This window comes from Bufo gargarizans, chromosome 3, assembly GCF_014858855.1.
Source record: "Bufo gargarizans isolate SCDJY-AF-19 chromosome 3, ASM1485885v1, whole genome shotgun sequence".
In the NCBI taxonomy this organism is placed as follows: domain Eukaryota; kingdom Metazoa; phylum Chordata; class Amphibia; order Anura; family Bufonidae; genus Bufo; species Bufo gargarizans.
This window is the reverse complement of record NC_058082.1, coordinates 352,879,290-352,902,972: the sequence shown is the minus strand read 5'-3', so window position 1 is coordinate 352,902,972 and position 23,683 is coordinate 352,879,290. Positions and strand designations below refer to the sequence as shown.

At 44.0% G+C, this 23,683-nt stretch overlaps 1 protein-coding gene across 1 annotated transcript in view; it reads right to left on the bottom strand.

Annotated features, from left to right (window-relative positions):
* The window catches only part of LOC122931583 (kinesin-like protein KIF21B), a 735,311-nt gene that overhangs the window by 90,027 nt on the left and 621,601 nt on the right, over nucleotides 1-23,683 (bottom strand). Inside the window, exon 22 of the mRNA XM_044285657.1 lies at nucleotides 15,991-16,092. Coding sequence (XP_044141592.1) covers nucleotides 15,991-16,092 — 102 coding nt within the window. The remainder of the gene's footprint in view (nucleotides 1-15,990; nucleotides 16,093-23,683) is intronic.

Here is a 23,683-nt window from a genome sequence, read left to right as displayed (position 1 = left end):
TTGCCCTAAGTGTTTTCTCAAGGAGACATAGAAGTGGTATTGTAACGCTGAAAACTGCGTCATCGCCACTGGCCATGTTGGTGGAGTACTCGAAACAGCGCAACAGGGCACACAGGTCTCGCATTGAGGCCCAGTCATTGGTGGTGAAGTGGTGCTGTTCCGCAGTGCGACTGACCCGTGCGTGCTGCAGCTGAAACTCCACTATGGCCTGCTGCTGCTCGCACAGTCTGTCCAGCATGTGCAAGGTGGAGTTCCACCTGGTGGGCACGTCGAATATGAGGCGGTGAGCGGGAAGGCCGAAGTTACGCTGTAGCGCAGACAGGCGAGCAGCGGCAGGATGTGAACGCCAGAAACGCGAACAGACGGCCCACACTTTATGCAGCAGCTCTGACATGTCCGGGTAGTTGTGAATGAACTTCTGCACCACCAAATTCAGCACATGCGCCAGGCAAGGGATGTGCGTCAAACCGGCTAGTCCCAGAGCTGCAACGAGATTTCGCCCATTATTGCACACCACCAGGCCGGGCTTGAGGCTCACCGGCAGCAACCACTCGTCGGTCTGTTGTTCTATACCCCGCCACAACTTCTGTGCGGTATGGGGCCTGTCCCCCAAACATATGAGTTTCAGAATGGCCTGCTGACGTTTACCCCGGGCTGTGCTGAAGTTGGTGGTGAAGGTGTGTGGCTGACTGGATGAGCAGGTGGAAGAAGAGAAGGAGGAAGCCGAGAAGGAGGAGGTGGCAACAGGAGGCAAAGAATGTTGCCCTGCGATCCTTGGCGGCGGAAGGACGTGTGCCAAACAGCTCTCCGCCTGGGGCCCAGCTGCCACTACATTTACCCAGTGTGCAGTTAGGGAGATATAGCGTCCCTGGCCGTGCTTACTGGTCCACGTATCTGTGGTTAGGTGGACCTTGTTACAGATGGCGTTGCGCAGTGCACACTTGATTTTATCGGATACTTGGTTGTGCAGGGAAGGCACGGCTCTCTTGGAGAAGTAGTGGCGGCTGGGAACAACATACTGTGGGACAGCAAGCGACATGAGCTGTTTGAAGCTGTCTGTGTCCACCAGCCTAAATGACAGCATTTCATAGGCCAGTAGTTTAGAAATTCTGGCATTTAGGGCCAGAGATCGAGGGTGGCTAGGTGGGAATTTACGCTTTCTCTCAAATGTTTGTAAAATGGAGAGCTGAACGCTGCCGTGTGACATGGTTGAGACGCTTGGTGACGGAGGTGGTGGTGGTGTTGGTGGTACATCCCCTGTTTGCTGGGCGGCAGGTGCCAACGTTCCTCCAGAGGCGGAGGAAGAGGCCGAGGCGGCAGCAGCAGAAGAGGTAGCAGGGGGAGCCTGAGCGACTTCCTTGTTTTTAAGGTGTTTACTCCACTGCAGTTCATGCTTTGCATGCAGGTGCCTGGTCATGCAGGTTGTGCTAAGGTTCAGAACGTTAATGCCTCGCTTCAGGCTCTGATTGCACAGCGTGCAAACCACTCGGGTCTTGTCGTCAGCACATTGTTTGAAGAAGTGCCATGCCAGGGAACTCCTTGAAGCTGCCTTTGGGGTGCTTGGTCCAAGATGGCGGCGGTCAGTAGCAGGAGGAGTCTCTTGGCGGCGGGTGTTCTGCTTTTGCCCACTGCTCCCTCTTTTGCTATGCTGTGGGCTCGGTCTCACCACTGCCTCTTCCTCCGAACTGTGAAAGTCAGTGGCACGACCTTCATTCCATGTGGGGTCTAGGACCTCATCGTCTCCTGCATCGTCTTCCACCCAGTCTTGATCCCTGACCTCCTGTTCAGTCTGCACACTGCAGAAAGACGCAGCAGTTGGCACCTTTGTTTCGTCATCATCAGAGACATGCTGAGGTGGTATTCCCATGTCCTCATCATCAGGAAACATAAGTGGTTGTGCGTCAGTGCAGTCTATGTCTTCCACCGCTGGGGAAGGGCTAGGTGGATGCCCTTGGGAAACCCTGCCAGCAGAGTCTTCAAACAGCATAAGAGACTGCTGTATAACTTGAGGCTCAGACCGTTTCCCTGATATGCATGGGGGTGATGTGACAGACTGATGGGGTTGGTTTTCAGGCACCATCTGTGCGCTTTCTGCAGAAGACTGGGTGGGAGATAATGTGAATGTGCTGGATCCACTGTCGGCCACCCAAATGACTAATGCCTGTACCTGCTCAGGCCTTACCATCCTTAGAACAGCATTGGGCCCCACCATATATCGCTGTAAATTCTGGCGGCTACTGGGACCTGAGGTAGTTGGTACACTAGGACAGGAGTAGAGCACGGCGGCACTGCTGACGACAGGTATGAACTTCGGTCCTAAATGCAGGCTGGAGTAACGGCAGTGTAGCTGAGTGCTTCGTATGTGGTGCTCAGCAAAAGGATAGGAGGCGGTATCAAATGCAACAATGTAGCGGGAAAGCAAGAAATATGCGGCACTCACCGGAGCACGTGAATATCTGTTTCTTTATTCAGTCCTCAACATTCGGACGGACAAGTGGGGTGGCGGGGCGGACACGCTCCTGCAGATGCGTGGCGGCTACGGCCGTTTCGCGCAATGTATAGCGCTTCTTCTGGCCGCTGATCGTCAGGGCGCAGTACAGCGCCATATATACGCGACGCCCGTCAGCCGGCATCATGTGCAGCAGCTGTGCGCCATCAAGAAAGTGACGTAAAAACAAATGAATGTGATCGAGGGGGAGGAGGAATGTATCCAAATACAAACACAGAAACAAAAGCACATTTAACATGTTCGGCAGCAGTTACTGATTGTATAAGCAGAAGTCATTCCTAAGGACATCAATGTTAGATTAAAAAGAGCATGGGTGCAGACGGGACAGAATACAAAGGGATGGTTGTCTTAAAGGGCCATGGGATCCATAGGGAATAGCCCAAACAACCCATGGTGGTTATATTATAACATGCCCCCATTATTGAAGGAATATGGACATGTCATTCCTATCGTTGAGTCCGGCAGCGCCAGTGACTTTGGTGCGGAGAATCCATCTTGCTTCCCTCTGCAGGAGTAGTAGGTGTCGATCCCCTCCCCTGGGGATGGGTCGGACCTGTTCCACTCCCGCAAATGGAAAGACAACGGGGATGACCGTTATGCGCATCCCTAACATGCTCGAAATGGAATTAACATGTTCCCGTATCCGTTCGAAGAGCGGGCGAATGGTTTTGCCTATATAGTACCTATTGCAAGGGCAAAATACGGCATACACGACGTATGGCGTGCGACACGTTATGAAGTCCCGCACCGTGTGCTGGACCCCTCCTATCACTAACCATTTGCTGCACGTGTTTAATGCGCAAAAGGAACAATGCCCACATTTATGATTACCCTCAAGTTTTTTACTGGTGAGCCATGTCTCCGCCTTAGGGGTGCAGAATACACTGTTCACCAGTTTGTCCCCGAGGGTTGCGCATTTTTTGAAAGTAACCAATGGTCGCTGACTGGAGAGGTTGGTACACTAGGACGTGTGGATGTGGCAGAACGGCCACGTCCTCTCCCAGCACCAGAGGGTCCACTAACACCACCACGACCATGTCCACGTCCGCGTCCCTTACTAGATGTTTTCCTCATTGTTATCGTTCACCACAACAACAAAAATATTATTTGGCCCAATGTATTGTATTCAAATTCAGCTGAATATAAATTTGAGGCCTAGTATTTAGGCGCTGGGTGACAGGTATAGATTTACTGACAGAATTAGACTTGGAAATGCACAGTAGCGTGTGCGTGAAGTTATTCTGAATGACCCTATGTGCACCTTGAATATTATATACCCTTTTAGGGATGTATTTAAAGTAGGCCTGATACAGCAGAAACCACTAAATTAGGAAATTGCTAAATTGGGAATTGTATTTCAACCCAGAACAAAAAATGTGCTTTGACGGACACTAAATAACTTGCCCAGACAGAACAGTACACCAGTAATGACAGATTTAGCGGGATATAAATTTGAGGCCTAGTATTTAGGCGCTGGGTGACAGATATAGATTTACTGACAGAATTAGACTTGGAAATGCACAGTAGCGTGTGTGTGAAGTTATTCTGAATGACCCTATGTGCACCTTGAATATTATATACCCTTTTATTGATGTATTTAAAGTAGGCCTGATACAGCAGAAACCACTAAATTAGGAAATTGCTAAATTGGGAATTGTATTTCAACCCAGAACAAAAAATGTGCTTTGACGGACACTAAATAACTTGCCCAGCCAGAACAGTACAGCAGTAACGACAGATTTAGCGGGATATAAATTTGAGGCCTAGTATTTAGGCGCTGAGTGACAGGTATAGATTTACTGACAGAATTAGACTTGGAAATGCACAGTAGCGTGTGTGTGAAGTTATTCTGAATGACCCTATGTGCACCTTGAATATTATATACCCTTTTAGGGATAGATTTTAAATAGCTCTGATACAGCAGAAACCACTAAATTAGGAAATTGCTAAATTGGGAATTGTATTTTAACCCAGAACAAAATATGTGCTTTGACGGACACTAAATAACTTGCCCAGCCAGAACAGTACAGCAGTAACGACAGATTTAGCGGGATATAAATTTGAGGCCTAGTATTTAGGCGCTGGGTGACGGGTATAGATTTACTGACAGAATTAGACTCCGGATATGGCCAAAAAATAACCACACTATTGCTGGTTAAATGCACTTGGTGTGATAGCTTGACCAACCACACTACTGAGGGTTAAATGCGCTTGGTGACAGGCGCAGCTTGCCCCTGATGTAGTATATGGCCAAAAAATGAACAGACTATTGCTGGTTAAATGCACTTGGTGTGACAGCTTGACCAACCACACTGCTGAGGGTTAAATGCACTTGGTGACGGGCGCAGCTTGCCCCTGATGTAGTATATGGCCAAAAAATAAACCGACTATTGCTGGTTAAATTCACTTGGTGTGACAGCTTCACCCTGATGTGGGCTTTAGCCAAAAAACAACCACACCATTGAGGGTTAAATGCACTTGGTGACAGGCGCAGCTTGCCCCTGATGTAGTATATGGCCAAAAAATAAACAGACTATTGCTGGTTAAATGCACTTGGTGTGACAGCTTCACCCTGATGTAGGCTTTAGCCAATAAACAACCACACCATTGAGGGTTAAATGCACTTGGTGACAGGCGCAGCTTGCCCCTGATGTAGTATATGGCCAAAAAATAAACAGACTATTGCTGGTTAAATGCACTTGGTGTGACAGCTTCACCCTGATGTAGGCTTTAGCCAAAAAACAACCACACCATTGAGGGTTAAATGCACTTGGTGACAGGCGCAGCTTGCCCCTGATGTAGTATATGGCCAAAAAATAAAAAGACTATTGCTGGTTAAATGTACTTGGTGTGACAGCTTCACCCTGATGTAGGCTTTAGCCAAAAAACAGCCACACCATTGAGGGTTAAATGCACTTGGTCGCAGCTTGTGCTGGCGCACCACAAGACAAGAAATGGCCGCCGATCTCCCCAGAAAAAAGTGACTGACAAACGGTCTGGGCAGCCTAAAAACAGTGAGCAATTGAGTATCAGCAGCTCAATGACCCACAGCTGCAGATCGATCAATAATCAAGTCCTTTGGAGGAGTTAATCTTCCTAATCTCGCCCTACTGTCGCAGCCGCAACCTCTCCCTACGCTAATCAGAGCAGAGTGACGGGCGGCGCTATGTGACTCCAGCTTAAATAGAGGCTGTGTCACATGGTGCTCTGGCCAATCACAGCCATGCCAATAGTAGGCATGGCTGTGATGGCCTCTTGGGGCAAGTAGTATGACGCTTGTTGATTGGCTGCTTTGCAGCCTTTCAAAAAGCGCCAAGAAAGCGTCACAAAAGCGCCAAGAAAGCGACAAACACCGAACCCGGACTTTTACGAAAATGTCCGGGTTCGGGTCCGTGTCACGAACACCCCAAAATTCACTACGAACCCGAACTATACAGTTCGAGTTCGCTCATCCCTAGTTATATACTGACTTTATAAAGAATCGATAAAAGAGAGAACAATGTGTATATGATGAAGGATACATTCAATATTTTAAATGTGTTATGACAATGCACAGCATAAAAATGAATGATACGACAGAACAATTTGAACTGTTAAAACTGAGAAGGCAGTAATAAATGCTGAGTGTGGAATGGGGAGATGTAAGATGTACCTTTAATGTTAAAGGTTCTTTATTCCGTCAATGAAGGTAGAGTGGGCCCAGATTGGGAGGAGAAAGAGCAAAGTAGGGGGATATTAGAGGGGGGGAGACCTCAATAATATGTGGGGGAAGGAGCTATATTCACCCATGGGGTTAGTTAGGATGGATCAATTAGTAGTTGTATGACAGGAGTTGAGGTACGGTATTTAACCCAACTGTCCCAGATCTTGAGAAATCTAGCATGGTTTCTCAATTCCCATGCCGAGAGTTCTTCCATGTGGAAAATATGGTTAACTTTGTGTAGCCACTGCGAGAGGGTGAGTGAGCTTGGTTGGTTGCAATGTTGTGGTATCAATAGTTTAGCTGCAGCAGTGAGGTGTTGGAATAGTATTCTTTTCTCTGAAGGCACGCAATCTAGGCGGATGTTAAGGAAAATAGAGGCTAAAGTTGGGTCTTGTGTCAAAGTACATATCTCTTTGAATTAAGTACTTGGTTCCAGAATGGTTTAATCACCGGACATTCCAACCACATGTGAATATATGTTACCTCTTGAGTTTTTACACTTCCAGCATGTGTCCGAGTTTAGACAGGTCATCTGCTTAAGCCTCACGGGTGTACGGTACCATCTAGTAACTATCTTATATGAGTTTTCTTGAAGCCGAATGCATCTAGAGATACCATTTGATTTGAGATATATTTGTTTGGTCTCCAAGGACCAGGTAGTGTCTAGGTCATTTTCCCAATCTCTCAGGAAACCTCCGATGCATGGGTGTTTGATTTGTTGTATAATGTTGTAAATCTGTGAGATCAAATGTTTGGGGGGGTTGGAGGAGGCCGCCAGTTTTTCAAATTGTGTTAGTTCTCTAGAACTTGTGACTTGAGTGAGATATGGTTTTATTAGCGAGCTGATATGTGCTTTATCCCATTGGATGAGGTTCAGTGGGTCATCCGTTTGTTCTGTGTTGAGAAGAGTATGTAGCATGATGGGCCTGACCTCCGTGATCTTGAGACCTATGTCTTTATATTTCTACTGATGCATTTCTGGGATGTCTGCTATCGACATTAGAGGGGATACTAAGGGACTTAGAGAGTTCACATACTGGTACCATATAGATAGGGTGGATTGTGTAATGACGTTTAGCATTAATTGGGAGACTGGTTTATCTTTTTTTTGCCATGGTAATGCTCTAAGAGGTGTTGTCGTTAGTAGATTTTCCAATGGGGTCCAGTGTTTATTCCCATCCTCCCTTAGCCAGTATACTATCCTAGCAATTTGGGTGGCTTCGTAATATAGTCTCCAGTCGGGGATTGACATACCACCCCTTGATTTGTGCTGAGATAGTAAGTTCCGATTTAATCTAGGCTTCTTGCAATCCCATAGGTAATTGCTGACAGTTTTGCGAAGATTATTAAAAAAGGATGCTGGGAGAGGTATCGGAAGAGTCTGAAACAGATATGTCAATTTAGGAAGTAATATTGCTTTTATAAGGTTTTTATGCCCCAGCCATGATAGGAAGGGTAAGGACCATGAAAATAATATTTGGCTAAAGGTGTTCGGGATCTGGGCATAGTTGAGTGAAAATTATTCGCTCCATTTGGAACTTAGTTTTATGCCTAAATACGTGATAAATGATGTTGGCCATTGAAAGGGGTATTGAGAGTGCAGGGAGTCTGTTTCTTCTTTACTAATATTAAATCCTAGTGCTTCTGATTTGGAGGCATTTATTTTGAAGTTTGATATCATACCGTAATCCTGTAAAATACTTTGCACCGCTGGTATAGCGGAAAATGGATTCGATAATGTCAGTAGGATATCATCTGCATATGCAGCAGAGGTGTGGACAAATTTGCCGTCATCAAATCCTTTTATGTCTGGGTGGAGTCTAATTGAGGCTAGTATGGGTTCGAGAGAGAGGACAAAGAGGATTGGCGATAGAGGACACCCCTGTCGAGTTCCATTATATATATATGAAAAGGTGCTGAAAGGGTTTCATTTATACGTAGCTTCGCAGAAGGGGTGTCATACATCAGGAATATGGCATTGACAAACTCTTATGGTATGCCAAAATGTAAAAGTACCTGTCTCATGTAGATCCAGTCCACCCTGTCGAAAGCTTTTTCCGCGTCCGTTCCCAGCAGAACCAAGGGCAATTTCTTCTGGTTAGCTATTTGCATAATATAAAGAATTCTCATAGTATTATCCTTCCCCTCCCTTCCGGACACAAACCCCACCTGTTCTGGAGAGATCAGTGAGGGAATTAGAGGTTTAAGTCTATTGGCTAACAAGCTTGCGTAAAGTTCCAGGTCTGTGTTTAACAGAGTGATGGGCCTGTAACTACCACATTGAGTAGCATCCTTTCCTTCTTTGTGTATTAAGGTAATGTAGGCTTCGAGGGCTTGTCTCTGTATATTAGAACCTGAAAGATATGCATTGAATGTGTCTGTCAAGTGAGGGAGAAGGATGTCTGAGAAAGAGTTATAATAAGAGCAGGGGAAACCGTCTGTGCCCGGCGCTTTCTGTTTAGGACACTTTCGCAGGGTGGACCGGACCTCACCCTGTGAGAAGGGTTTTAACAGGTTAGAATGTACGCTGGGGTCTAGTTTGGGGAGAGAGGCTCTGGTAAGAAATTTGGAAATTGCTACAAGGGTGTCCTGTGGAGTTATTTGTTGATCTGGGGGGGTGTAATTGATATAGCGAGGAATAGAAGGTAATAAATTATTTTTCAATTTTCTCAGGACCACTAGTGATAATTCCTGTTTTATCCTTAATTTCTTTTATGAAAGGGTGGGGTTTTCTTCTCTTAATAAGGGACATCATTAGTTTAGAGGCTTTGTCGCCGTGTGCATAGAAAGAATGATTGACTGACCTATATAGCTTAGCAGAGTTTTTGTTCAATAAGTCTCTGAGTTGTAATCGAGTCTCTGTGAGTTTTTGTAGAACTGGCGCTATAAGGGACTGTTTATGGAGTTTTTCAAGGCGGGAGATCTCTGTCTGTAGGGATCTGATTTGTTGGTCTATTTGTTTTTTGCAGTAAGTGCCAATGGAGATGAATTCGCCCCTTATGGTTGCCTTGTGTGCCTCCCATACAATTGGCATGGAGATTTCAGTTTTGTTGTTTAGCTTAAAGTATGTGTTAGTCTATCTGATATTCTTTTGTGAACCTCTGGATTAGTAAGGAGGGTCTCATTAAGTCTCCAAGGTGGTCGCGTGAATGGGCAGTCAGACAGGAGTATATGTATTCCTAGTGGGGAGTGATCCGAGTGTATCCCAGAACCTATTATAGAGGATTGTATTTTAGTGAGAGATGACTGTTGAAGGAAGAAGTAATCGATTCTGTGGTATGAGTTGTGTGGTGCTGAGTATAGGGTGTAATCTTTCACTGAAGGATGGAGGAATCGCCACACATCGGTCAAGGAGAGGACTTGTAGTGATTTCTTGATATGTCTCATTGCTTTGTATGATAAAGTGGATCGACCGGAGGATGTGTTGATGAGTGGATCGAGGGCGACGTTAAGATCGCCACCCACCACAAGTTCTCCCTTGGTCATACTATGAATCAATGTTGTGGCGTCCCTAATCCATTGTGGTTGCTGTGTGTTGGGAGCGTAAATTCGCCAGTGTGACCTGTTTACCATTTAGCAGCCCAACAAGGATAAGTAGTTTGCCTTCCTTATCGTTATATGAGCTCTCAAGTTCAAATATAGTGTGTTTGGAGAAGGCCACACCTCTGGAATTTTTTGTAGGGTTATGAGAATGATGCCAATGATTATAGAATTTTTGGGGGGAAAGAAGGTGTCTTTTTTGAAAGGAAGTGAGTTTCTTGTTATGATGTAAGCCCGTGAATTTTTTCAGTGTCTGAAGCAGTTGGCTACGTTTGATCGGTGAGTTTAGGCCTCTAACATTATAAGAAATTAAGTGTACAGCGGCCATGGGTGGGGGTGGAATAGTAATGGTTGCATGTCTGGATCATATCCGAGTGACATAAGATAATGAAGTGTGAGGTCTACGATTCTTGGGATGAGGAGAGGCATGGAGGGGAAAGATAGCAGGTGATAGAAATTTATCTGTAGAAATAAGAAGTAAAATATCCGCAACGGATAAAACTTTTGCAAGAACGATAAAATACTGAAAAAAAACAACATAAGTGTTGTCATAGAAAGGCTATAGCCCTGTGGGCCACTTTCATTTTGACATAGCTCTGAATGATGTGAGGGAGCTAACATTTCAAAGAGTAAGAGCTGGTGAAAATATCCGAGCCAGCTGCTTATCTAAATGTAATGGTGAGGCGTAAGGGAGGAGCCCGTGACTTCCCCTCAGTATATGAGGGTGTAAAAGTTGAGATAAAATAATATAAAATAATATTCAACTAAATAATGTGAGGTCACGATTCCTCCTCTCATTACTCCTAGAGGTGGAAGCATGCAAGTAAAAGCGAAAACAGTAAATAGGCAACTATAGTGAACAGCGAATGCATTCAGTATAACTGCTGAGAAAAGTTCTACCCAAAGGGTGGTCATAAATAGACATCACCTAGATCATATCAGTTCTTAGATAGGGTCGGCGTCAGATCTTCTCCTCTCAAGGACTGTCCATCCTGACTCCTTTGCTGCAAATGTTCATTTTAGTATGACTATGAGCTGTATAAGGCATCTAGCAAATCTAAAGTATGCAGTTTGTCATAGGGACATGTCTGGGCCAACTATCTAGATCGAAGGAGTAGTGAGGAGTGAGGGGGGAGACCGGAAACAACCCCCCAATGGATATTGGAGTGTTAAAAGAACTAGGTTCTAGGATTTAACTAACGTATAGTGTCACGGATCTCACCCCCAGTCCGCACCAATGGTGTAATAACAGAAGTGGAGATGATCTCCACAGAGGCAACAACTGTAATATACTATGAATGCATTCCATCTAACTACTAAGGAAACAGTACCCAAAAGTATTAAGTGAGAATATCACCTAGATCAAGTCTGTACTCAGGTGAGATCAATATCAAGCCGTCTCGGGGTCAGTTTACCCTGGCGTTTTTGACTGCGGCTCTTCCTCTCCGGCCCAACGGTTTCCCATGGCATGGGTGAGGGGATCGTCGGGAGGATGGTGAGGTCTAATATCGGAGACCAGTCTGGGATGTCGATATCTGTAATCTGGAGTGAAGAGAGGATATCCGCCAACTCAGAATGGTCTCTCAGGATATATCTTTTCCCTTCAACAGTAAAGGAGAGGCCGAACGAAAATATTTGTTTGACTGTGTCGAGTAAGGCTTCGGTAGAAATAGATTCTGGGATACCCTTGAGTCTCAGGTTGTTGCGCCTGGCTCTGTTCTTCTGATCTTCCATCCAGTTGACGATTTTGTTCATGTGTGACTGGCATGATGTATAGTTTGCAGAAGTCGCCTCTGTGTAGGAGACGATCTGCATCTGGGTATTCTCTAATTGTTCCACTCTTCCTGCCATGTATTTCATTTCTTGTTTTATGTCTTGTAGCTCTTTCACTACAGGTTCAAGAGCTCTTGAAAGGGCTTGCTCCAGAAACGCCCTGGAAATGGGTAAGCTTGTGTCTTCCTGGTCGTTTTCCATCTCTGGAGGGATATTAGGCGTTGTGTCTTTGAGCAAAGAGCTTGAGGACGAGGATTTTTGCGTGTGGGAGACCTGCAGGTGAAGCAGGTAGACGTTTTTGCATGTAAGAATCTAAAGAGCCCGAGAGACACTTATTGGAAGTAGGCCTGGGTTTACCTGGGCCGATTTTAACCATCACTGTTGAGACGGGTGCCTGAGATGGTCGGTTCCACTTGTGTAAAAGAAAAGCAATATGATGTGAAGAAAATGTGAGTCCCACTTATTCTCTTATCCTGTGGCCCACAATAGCCACGGCTGCGGATTACATGGGGAATTGCATTGAGTTGCCTCTGTCAAAACTCTTTCCAAAAATTGGGCCAATGACCCTGATGTCTGTTTGACAGACTCTAGTGTAGGCTGAGAGTAGAAGATTGTATCTCTGCCCTGTTTTTTATATGCTGCCTGGTGTCAGCCCTGCGGATCTGGGGTTACACTGTGCTTGCGATGTCACAGTTAGACCTTGTCTGTTGAAGGGCCTAGCCACTCTTAACCCAGGCGGTACTCACGGAGGGATGCGGATGGGAGGTGAGTGGTTTTATGGCCCAACGGGTGTTTTATATGGTCCCCAGGCGGTGTTTGCGTTCGACCAGTATATCGCATCGGTTCCTCTGTTCTTCCGGTCAGAGGTGATTCCAGCACCGCGCACCCGCTCTCGGTAACTACAGCTACTAGATCCCAAGATGTCAGCGCTTCAGGGAGCTTTACAGCGAATCGTCCCGAACTAACAGTGAGGGCGAAGCGATTATCCCCAGCGCGGCAGCTTATGATCGTGGTTTGCAGGGCCTCTCCTGTCGGTAGCAGGGTGTCTGTGGTGGTATAGTGGTTATATCGGACGATCTTTGTTTACCGGAGCACTTATATGCACTGACCTGTTTTTGCAGAGCGATCACCTTGGGGCGGCTGTCTGACGAGTGTCGAGTGCTTCGGATATGTTTTTTCTTTTTTGCTCCGCGATCTTCACGGTCTTCTGTGGGTGTTATCCTTACAGACGGGGTAGTTTACCCTTCTGGAGAGGGTCTCTGTCTCTGATGAAGCAGCCTCTAGGACCGGTGATGGTCTTGAACGGCCAAGACGCCGAGGGTCGTCCGGGGTCCGTATATGTTGCGGTGAGGCGCCAAAATAAAGTCCCGTGCTCAACGGTGCAGTATAGGCCGCAACTTCAGGCCACCACAAAGAACCTTAAAAGTGGTCTCCCTGGGTTTCTGACAGTGCCCTGAATCAGAATCTGTAGTGAAATTTCAGTTTTATGCAGACTGGTTGTTAAGGGCTAAATCTTAGTAAATATGTGGTAAGTCAGTCTAATAGTAACTGATTCTGGAATATCATGTTATTAGTAACTACATATATGGAAATTGAAATTAGGGTCTAAATGTGACAGTTATCCTTTAAGACTACTCTTTTAGTGGCTGTAACGTCAGCAAAAAGGGTAGGAGAATTACAGGCTTTGGCAGCCAAACAGCCTTATCTATCTTTTTATTCAGATAGAGTACTATTAAGATTTCTTCCATCTTTTTTACCTAAAGTTCCCTCATTTTCAAATATAAATCAGGTGATAACTCTTCCTAGGTATTCTGCTGAGGAGAATGCTCCGGTTGACTACACCAAACTTGATGTGGTCAGATGTCTAAGTGTATATATTGACAGAGCAAGAGAGTTCCGTAAAGACAAGAGTTTGTTTATTAAATTTCAGGGTAAAAGTAGAGAAAAATCTGCATCCAAAGCTACAATATCCAGATGGATCTTAGAATGTATTAAGGAAGCATAAATAAATCAGAATTTCCAACCACCCGAGTTCACCAAGGCACACTCGACGAGAACGACAGCCACTTCCTGAGCAGAGCGGAGTTTGGTTCCTTTGGAGCAAATTTGTAACAGTGCATCTTGGTCTACTCCAGTGACCTTCTTCAAGCATTACAAGCTGGACTCTCTATGTGCAGAAAAAACTTTGTTAGATTCGTTACAACTACTAACCTGCCCAGGGATAATACTAGCTATATCCCATTATTGTGCTGCTGACAGACGCTAGGGAAGATTAGATTTAAGTAGTTACTCTGTTTTACCTTAGTCTTGTCAGCAGCACAAACTTCCCGTCCTAGGTCAAAAACTTGTTTTTACTTTCTTACAGGATTACTTTATAGAATACTCAATGAGCTGAAGGGGGAAGGTCCATTTATACAGCAGGTGTTGTAGACTTAATCATTAAAAATTCCACAGGTCCTGCTAGCTCACAGGGGGGATTGTTAACCCATTATTGTGCTGCTGACAAGACTAAGGGAAAACAGATTAACTACTTAAATCTAATCTTGTCCGTCAATGGATAACTTTTTGGTAAGTACTAGGCACTGCACATTGGAAACACCTCAGATCTACTAATTTTAGCTGTTGTCAAAGTTGCTGAGATTCTTATACTTGCTTATTTTTAATGGTACACCATAGAACTGACTGAAATAAAACAAAAGAAATCCAGCTCCACATGAAATATGCTTTTAATCGACTTCCAAAAAATCCAGACATCAAACAGGACAAGTTGCTGTTACGCGTTTCGGGCTTTTATATCTTTAGCCCTTCTTCAAGACAGACAAACAAACTAAAACCTACGTTTTATACACTGACCTGATACGCCCACTTGATTGAATAATCAGCCCCATCGGAGACCCACATCAAACAGTGAATAGGGTTGAACAGGAGTGAGGAGAATTCAGCCCAGCGGAACAAAGGCTTAATACAAATAAGGGATATTATTTATATTGTAAGATTAAATCAGGTTTTTTATTTAATCCCTTTGGTATACATGTTTCAAGATTGAACATCCAATAAGTTTCCCTACTGAAAAGCGTCTGTCTACAATCTCCACCTCTAATTGGTATAGTTACTCTTTCAATACCCTGTACAAAAAACGCAGAGGTATCACCTTTGTGAACAGACGCAAAATGCAATGTGGCCGCTGATACATTGTGGTTGAAAAATGCAGGATGTCACTCAAATGTTTCTTTATTCTAACCTTAAGCTGATTCGTGGTGCATCCCACATATTACAGCGCTCAATCTCGACAGGTGATGACATACACAACATATTCAGTATTACAATTTATATATTGTCGCCACTCATGCGTACTACCATGACGTGGAGACAATATTTTTACTAACTGACATGTGTGAACAGCAAATGCACTTTTTAATTCCACATTTGAAATTACCCTTCGTACTCAGCCAAACTGATTGGCAAGGGGCATTTTCCAAAATAAACTGGGACTCACTTTTTGTCCAATAGTAGGTGCTTTTTTCGCCATGCATTTAATAACTGCTTTGGCAACATCTCCCCAACTCTCATAATAACCTATGACTGGGAAGTGTTTGCATATTATAATGCAGATATCCCCGGAAGAAGCCAGGCTTACTGGCGAAACTGCGCTGGGTCAGGAGTCAGCCGAGAGATCGATACACCATTTGTCCCTTTACCAAACCTCAATATTTCCACTATTGCCTCTCTTGCACTTTGTTTGGGGCGTTTTTGCCATGAGGCTTTTTAGTATGGTTTTTTAGCCAGCGTTCTTTTCTCCTGTCTCTTGGTGTGCTGATCATCCGTGTGTCCCGCTTTGTGCTGCCTCTTTTATTATGTATGTATGTATTGTTTATGTATATTTATAATAAAGCTTTTTGGGATTTTCATACATATGAAAGTCATGTTCAATTTTTTGGTGATAATTGTGGCTCCTTGTGGGTCTTTTTTTTTTTAGAATAATCCTGTCCGGTTAATATTGGTTGAATATTATAATGCAGATAAGGGGATATTCTTTACTGCAATTAGTAACAAAAGTCACTGGATCACTCAAACCCCGTACATGACATTGATTCAGTTTTCTTTTCTTATACTTTCTTCTATTAACTTGTTTATTATTTGGGGTTTGAGTAAACACAAAAGAGTTTGAGTAAACACAAGAGAGTTCCTGTCTTTTTGTCTAGCAAGTTCTGTAGCTACATGGATACTCCCCTGTGGATATCCCCAGGTCTGCAATCTTAGAACTGACTGATCACTTGCTACCGAATAATGTATATCCCACTCCTATTTGGCACATGACGAGTGCTATTGTCATGAGATCGTCATTGACCTGCAGTTGTTTTAAAGACATGTCTAATTAGAATATATATAGATAAATGAGATACAGAGAGACAGACACAGAAGGAGGAGAGTGAGAGGTTAGTGCCTGTAACACAGTTTCAATTACCTTCTCTATAGATGCACGTAGAAAGTTGTCAAGAAGATGACGTGCTTCTGTCAGAGAACAGGAACTTATAACAACCGAAGTGTCTGTTGAGTCCAGATCTTCCTACAAAACATAACAGTATTTACAAAAGGTATACCGTATATCAACTTTTCTTTAGAAGTTGGCAATTTTATCTTTTTTTTTCATATACTAGTTTTAAAATACAGCATATTATTTTAAAGGAAATCTGTCACCAGTGATATCCCTATCCAACTATTTGCATAGACATGTAGCTTTTCCTAATATGCAAATTAGTCATCTGGTGTACTGAGGATGTCACTGTTCTTCTCATTGCAACCAACAAAGCAGCAAGGAAGGGGCTGGCCACAGAAAGGAGCTAACCTTGGGTGTAATGAGAGCAGCGGTGAAACCCTCGCTGCACAAATACCTAATTTGCAAATTAGGTAAAAGTATCATAACTTTGCATATCAACAAAAGGAAAACAGCGTTTTAATCAGATGATCTACAGCTATAAGAAATTAGTTGGATAGGGAGGTTACTGGTGACAGCCTCCCTTTAAAATATTTCAAATAGAGAAATGCATCTAAAATGAAAATTGAAGCAAATTTGCAATAGATCATAATAAAAAAAGTTAAAGGGAGTCCATCAGCAGCTAGAATCACATTACAGTACACATAGACTGTACCTTTCTGAGTGGTACCTTTCTCAGTGTTGTCTACGGTTGTGGATTTTTTTTGGGGGGAGAGATATGCAAATGACCTGCAAGTGCTCAGAGGGAGTTCCTATTGCTGTAGGTGCCCAGGCCCCCTTCAGAGTTACTAGTAAATAATTCCTCCCATGGGTTTCGATATGCCAGCATCCCTCGCCCTCTGCTCCCAAAATCCCGCATTACCACACATCAGCGGTGGGCATATGCAAACTCATCCCCCACTGTGGCAGCTTTATCAGTGATCACACTGCACATGCCCCACCCCGGCGATGGTGTGTGGCAGTGCAGGTTTTCGGGAGCAGAGAGTGACAGAAGCAGAACACGGGCTGGCTTACATGAAATGGTAAAACATCTCACTTTAGGCTACTTTCACACTTGCGGCAGAGTGATCCGGCAAGCAGTTCCATCGCCGGAACTGCCTGCTGGATCCAACAAAACGTATGCCAACTGATGGCATAAATTAGACTGATCAGGATCCTGATCAGGCATAAAAAAGCCCGATCAGTCAAAAAAAAAATGCATTGAAATGCCGGATCCGTCTTTCCGGTGTCATCGGGCAAAACGGATCCGGCATTTATTTATTTTTCACCTTTTTTTCGGTCTGCGCCTTCTGGTATTTTGAATGCCGGATATGGCACTAATACATTCTTATGGGAAAAATTGCTGGATCCAGCATTCAGGCAAGTCTTCAGGGTTTTTTTTCGCCGGAGATAAAACCGTAGCATACTGCGGTTTTCTCTTTTGCCTGATCAGTCAAAATGACTGAACTGAAGACATCCTGAATGGATTTCTCTCCATTCATAATGCATGGGGATATACCCAATCAGTTATTTTCCGGTATAGAGTCCCTAGGACGGAACTCTATGCCAGAAAAGAAAACCGCTAGTGTGAAAGTACCCTTAAACATCCGATGTGTTCTATTTTCTGTTGTGAAAAAAATATATATACTGAAGGTGTATGAAATATGCAAATCATTGAATTCTGGGTTGCATTTTAATAGTTTAGGCATTTTTGGATACCATTTATTATTTTTTGCTTATATTTTTATTAGTAAAATAGGGAAAGGGGAGTGACTTAAATGTTTAACTCTTATATTTAAAAACTTTATTTATTTATTTTTTACTTTTTCTTAACTCCATATTAATTCCTCCTAGGGGTCTTGAATATGGAATCATTAGGTTCCTTATATCATCGACTGCAATGTTCCTATTAACTCCAGCCACAGGCAAGGCTTAGGCGACTTTCACACTGGTGTTTTGGCTTTCCGTTTGTGAGATCTGTTCAGGGCTCTCATAAGCGGTTCAAAACGGATCAGTTTTGCCCTAATGCATTCTGAATGGAAAAGGATCCACTCAGAATGCATCAGTTTACCTCCGTTCAGTCTACATTCCACTTTGCTTGCAGCATTTTGGAGTCAGTCTGACGAAACTGAGCCAAACGGATCCGTCCTGGCACACAATGTAAGTCAATGGGGACGGAACAGTTTTCACTGACACAATCTGGCACAATAGAAAACGGATCCGTCCTCCATTGACTTTCAATGGTGTTCAAGACTGATCCGTCATGGCTTTGTTACAGATAATACAAACGGATCTGTTCTGAATGGATGCAGACGGTTGTATTAGGCTACTTTCACACTTGTGTTTTGGGGGGATCCATCATGGATCAGCAAAAACTGATATGCTACAATAATAGAACCGCATGCACCCGCCACGAACGGATTCATTTGCATTATCTGTAACATAGCCAAGACGGATCCATCATGGACTGCATTGAAAGTCAATGGGGGACAGATCCGTTGTCTATTGTGCCAGATTTTGTCAGAGAAAATGGATCCGTCCCCATTGGCTTACATTTTGTGCCAGGATGGATCAGTTTGGCTCAGTTTCGTCAATCGGACAGAAAAACGATGCAGGCAGCGTTTCGGTGTCCGCCTCCAGAGTGGAATGGAGACTGATCAGAGGAAAACTGATGCATTCTGAGCGGATCCTTTTCCATTCAGAATGCATTAGAGCAAAACTGATCCGTTTTGGACTGCTTGTGAGAGCCCTGAGCGGATCTCACAAACGGAAAGCCAAAATGCTAGTGTGAAAGTTGCCTTATCTAAACGGATCCGTCTGTGCAGATCCAGGAGGGATCTGCACCAAATGCGACTGTGAAAGTAGCCTTAATTGGAACATTAATATGGCAGACTTGGGAGCCTTCACAATGCTCCTGGCTGCCGTATCAACTGAATGGCACCTACAACCTTATTCGGGGGGGGGGGGGGGGGGAGCAGCTGGTCACCATGGCATCTGAAGTTTTAAAAGTCCGTCATAGCAGTTGTCTCTGATCAAAGACACTGCCAGCAGGTGTCTGCTGTATAACAAAGCAGTCACTTCCTGACAATAGCACCTCTTAGCTACTGATATCCATCAAACATGTATAGCAGATGTTAACAATAATAAAACATAGCAAAAACTAAATAAATTTAGTATCACTGTAATCATACATACCCATAGAGAAAAGGTAATGTGTCACTTTTACTGCTCTGTGAACACCATAAAAACAGAACCCATGGGGGGGGGGCCGGGCTTGGCCGCTGAGAGGAATGGCCGCTTGAACCTGCAGCTCCTGCACCACAGCGTTTATAGAAGAGCTCCCCAGGGCTACTAACACTGCCATCGTCGCCTCCCTGCCTGTAGTTAAGCTGGACACCTTCCAGGACGAGATGGGGAAGTCTAAAAGGCAGTTCCCTAGGCTGCAGAGCAGGAACTTAGATGGCTTCTTTGAAAGAGGACCGGCTAAAGATGGCGCCGGCTCCCGCATCAGAGCTTTTACGTCTTCCCCCCTCAACAGCGCTTCGCCGAAAGGTAGCTCCCGCTCACCGTCACCTCCCCTGGAACCCGACATCTTCGCCCTGAATGAAGCGGAGTTCCCCACACTTCCACCGACCCCAAGCGATATAGGCGCTCCGGTGACTACGACTCCACAAAATGGCGCCGCCACAAATCTGAATGGATCCTCACCTTCTTCCAGTCCCCAGAAGCAGAGGCTGCGGCTGGAGTCATCTCTCCCTCCTGAGGTCAGTAACATGGGCGCAGGCTTTAGAGACCTCCACCGCGGTCCCCATAATCGCATATCAGACCTCAAATAAGCCACTATGTGAGGAGTCAATTAAAAATATGCTCTGCGCAGATATGGCAGGGTTGATTAACCCTTTGGCGGCCAAAGGTAAAGAGACTGAAAATAAGATCATACATGTGGAAAACAAGATGGCAGATTTTGCGACCTCACAAAACAACATACTAGATGTCCACAATGATATGGCAGATGAACTTGAGAGCATTAAGAGCAAAATTGCGGATATGGAAGATCGTTCCAAGAGGAACAATGTGAAATTCCGGGGTATCCCAGAAGATGCAGAACCTCGAGATTTACAGTCATACCTCAAAAGTCTCATCAAAGTGCTGCTGCCAAGAATTCCTGCTCCTGACATGATTATTGACAGGGCTCATAGAATCCCGAAACCATCTCATCTTAGTGCGGATGTCCCTAGAGACACTCTGGCTCGTATTCACTTTTTCCATACAAAGGAGGCTTTAATGTTAGCGGCCAGAAATTGTGATCAACTACCTGCTAATTTTCAAGCAGTCAGGCTCTTTGCTGATCTTTCTATGGCGACATTGCGACAAAGAAGAGAGCTGCAACCGATCACCCTTGCTCTCAGGGATAATGGCATCCAATATAAATGGGGTTACCCACAAAAATTACTAATCCGGAGGAACGGCAAGACCTACATGGTGAAGACCGTCACAGAGGGTCAAGACCTTCTACAATCCTGGGACATTCAACTTCAACTGGAAAAGCAGACGGAATGACCCTCCATCCTCGTCGGGAACTCAGGACACTTAATTCCCTCAGGATCAATACTGGTCCAGATTACGGGTGTCCTCTTTGGTATCTTGCTACGGGCCTAATGAGGTTAAGGGAAATGTGGAAACGTTATTGCATTAATTGTATGGGGCCAATTGTTTAATCCCTTTTAATGTTTAGGTGCTTAAATATCCCATACAGTTGAGACTCCTCTCAGTTTCACCAGTGGACTTACGCCACCAAAACTGCACAGACGGATTCTAACCGTCTGGGGTTGTGTTATTACCCTTCTTTTCCCTGCTGTTCCTCCCTTACTTTACCTATATCCCTTCACTTGCTAATTTTGCCAATTATTTTTCTGTGGCCGATTGAAAAATCTGCTTATTGTTAGACAGTAGTTTACTGTTTATAAGGTTGATTAGTTAATCTTCGACTGTCAGTTTATCCGAATAAGGATTGATTTCTCCCCTCAATCATATGGGTCTAAAAATTCTATTGCTTCAAGTAGGTTTTGTTAAGACTAGACAGGCATTCGATAATACCAGGAGAGTGCTAAATTTATTGCATTATGTCACATCTTCCAAAATTCCATCTTTGATGATATCCTTGGATGCCGAGAAGGCGTTTGACCGTATTGGATGGTCGTACGCCTTCTCGGTACTATCTCGCTTTGGGTTTAAAGATGGAATACTGCAAGCTATTAGAGCGTTATATTCGGCACCTTCAGCTAGAGTACTAACTAATGGCACACTATCGAATAAATTTGATATCACAAACGGTACACGCCAAGGTTGTCCGCTCTCACCATTAATATTTGTTCTATGCATGGAACCGTTGGCTACTCTCCTGAGGTCCGATCCAGATGTCAAAGGGATAAATATACGTGACCGGGAGCACACTATCTCCCTCTATGCTGATGACGTAATTTTGACCTTAGCAGACCCTGAAATATCGCTGGCCAAATCCCTGGAATGGATCAAACAATTCGGGCAAATATTATACAAACTTAATACTTCGAAATCTCAAGCTATGCCGTTAGGTCTTGCATCCCCTCTTATAGAACGGTTAAAAACCCAGTTCCATCTAGATTGGCAAACTGAAACCATTGGATATCTAGGTACAAAAATTACCTCCACATTTAGCCAACTATATAAATACAACTACCTACCCATGCTATCCAATATTAAAGAAGAGTCAGCCCGATTATCTAAAAGTGAAATTTCGTGGACCGGAAGAATAGCGGCCTTTAACCCCTTAGTGACCACCCATACGTGTTTTTACGGTGGTCACTAAGGGGCCTTAGGCTGGGCTGCCGCGTTTTTACGGCGGCCCGGTCTAAGCGCTGCACGGCTCCCCCGTGCAGCGGGGAGCGCGGACCCGGCTCTCACATGAGAGCCGGGACCCTGCTCTAACAGCCCGGACCGGCAGGAGTGCCGATCCGGGCTGTTTAACCCTTTACATGCCGGGCGCAATGGCGCCCGCTGCATGTAAAGTGGTGACAGAGGGAGCGGACTCCCTCTGTCTCCCATCAGCACCCCGAAAATAAGATCGCGGGGTGCTGATGTGTTCGGAAGCTTACCTCACTTCCGATCAGGGCCCCGAGCCTGTCTTCAGTTATTTCCAGCAGGCCGTGCCTCTCTGGCGCCACCTGCTGGTCAAGGTTTGAATAGCATCGCTATTGAAATGTAATGCCTTATAGAGATAATGCATTACATTTTAAAAGCAATCAAAATACTGTATATTATAGTCCCCTTGTGGGACTTTTAAGTAGTAAAAAAAAATAAAAATAAATACACATTTATTAAATAAAAAAAATTCCATAAAATAAAAAAATATGCTTTTTTTTTCATTGAAAATACGCTTTTCAATGAAAAAAATTGCAAAAAGAAAATATCCCCCATATGTTTGGTATTGCCGCGTCCGTAACGACCCGGACTACATAAATATTACATAAATTATCCCCTATGGTGAACGCCGTAAAAAAGAAAAATAAAAAAAAGAAAGAATTTCTAATTTATTCTTCGTTTCCACCGAAAAAAACATAATAACAAGCGATCAAAAAGCGCATTTACTCCAAAATGATACCAATGAAAAATACAAGTTGTCCCTCAAAAATCAAGCCCTCACACAACTCCATAGAAAAAGAAAAAAAAAGTTATGGGTCTTGTGAAGTGGCAATGCAAAATCATTTTTTTGGTTAATAAAAGGGGTTTTATTGGAAAAAAAAGTAGTAAAACGTAAAAAAAATTATAAGTATTTAGTATCACTGTAATCGTACTGACCCAGAGAATAAAGATATTATGTTATTTGTACCGAAAAATGAACGCCGTAAAATTTATAATGTAAAAACGCAGTGGCAGTATTGCTATTTTCCCCCATCTCCCTCCCAGAAAGAGTTAATAAAAGTTAATCAGAAAGTTATGTGTACCCAAAAATGTTTCCATTAAAAACTACAACTTGTCCCGTAAAAACCAAGCCCTCATAAAGCTATATAGACGAAAAAATAAAAAAGTTATAGCTCTTGGAACGCGACGATGAAAAAAGGAAGAAAAACGCTTGGTCATAAAGGCCCAAACAGGCTTGGTCACTAAGGGGTTAAAATGCTACTGTTACCAAAGCTGTTATACCTGTTTCGTACAGTACCTATAAAAATACAGACTAAATTTTTCACGGATCTTCAAAAATGCATATCCCGGTTTATATGGGCAAATCGCAAACCTAGGATTCAGTATTCTTTATTAACTAAGCATAAATTATATGGGTGATTGGGTGTCCCTAATATGAGGGCATACTACATAGCTTCGCAAGTGGAAATGATTGCCAAATGGAAAAACGAAGAGGTTACAAATTGGACACATATAGAGAATAGCCTTACATTTCCGATAACGCTACACGCCCTTACTTTTGAGGACAGGGACATAACGTCCGAATTACCACTAACTTCTCCTTTGACACAAACCACATTGCAGTGTTGGAGGGAATTCCGCAGAACTGTGGATGGGAAAGACAATATTTCTTGGGAATCAGTACCAATGCAGTATTTGACTATACACATCAGAGACTTAGATCTTTCCAATTGGATGAGAGGAGGTATATCATGTGTATCTCAGCTGTATGATACTGGAATTT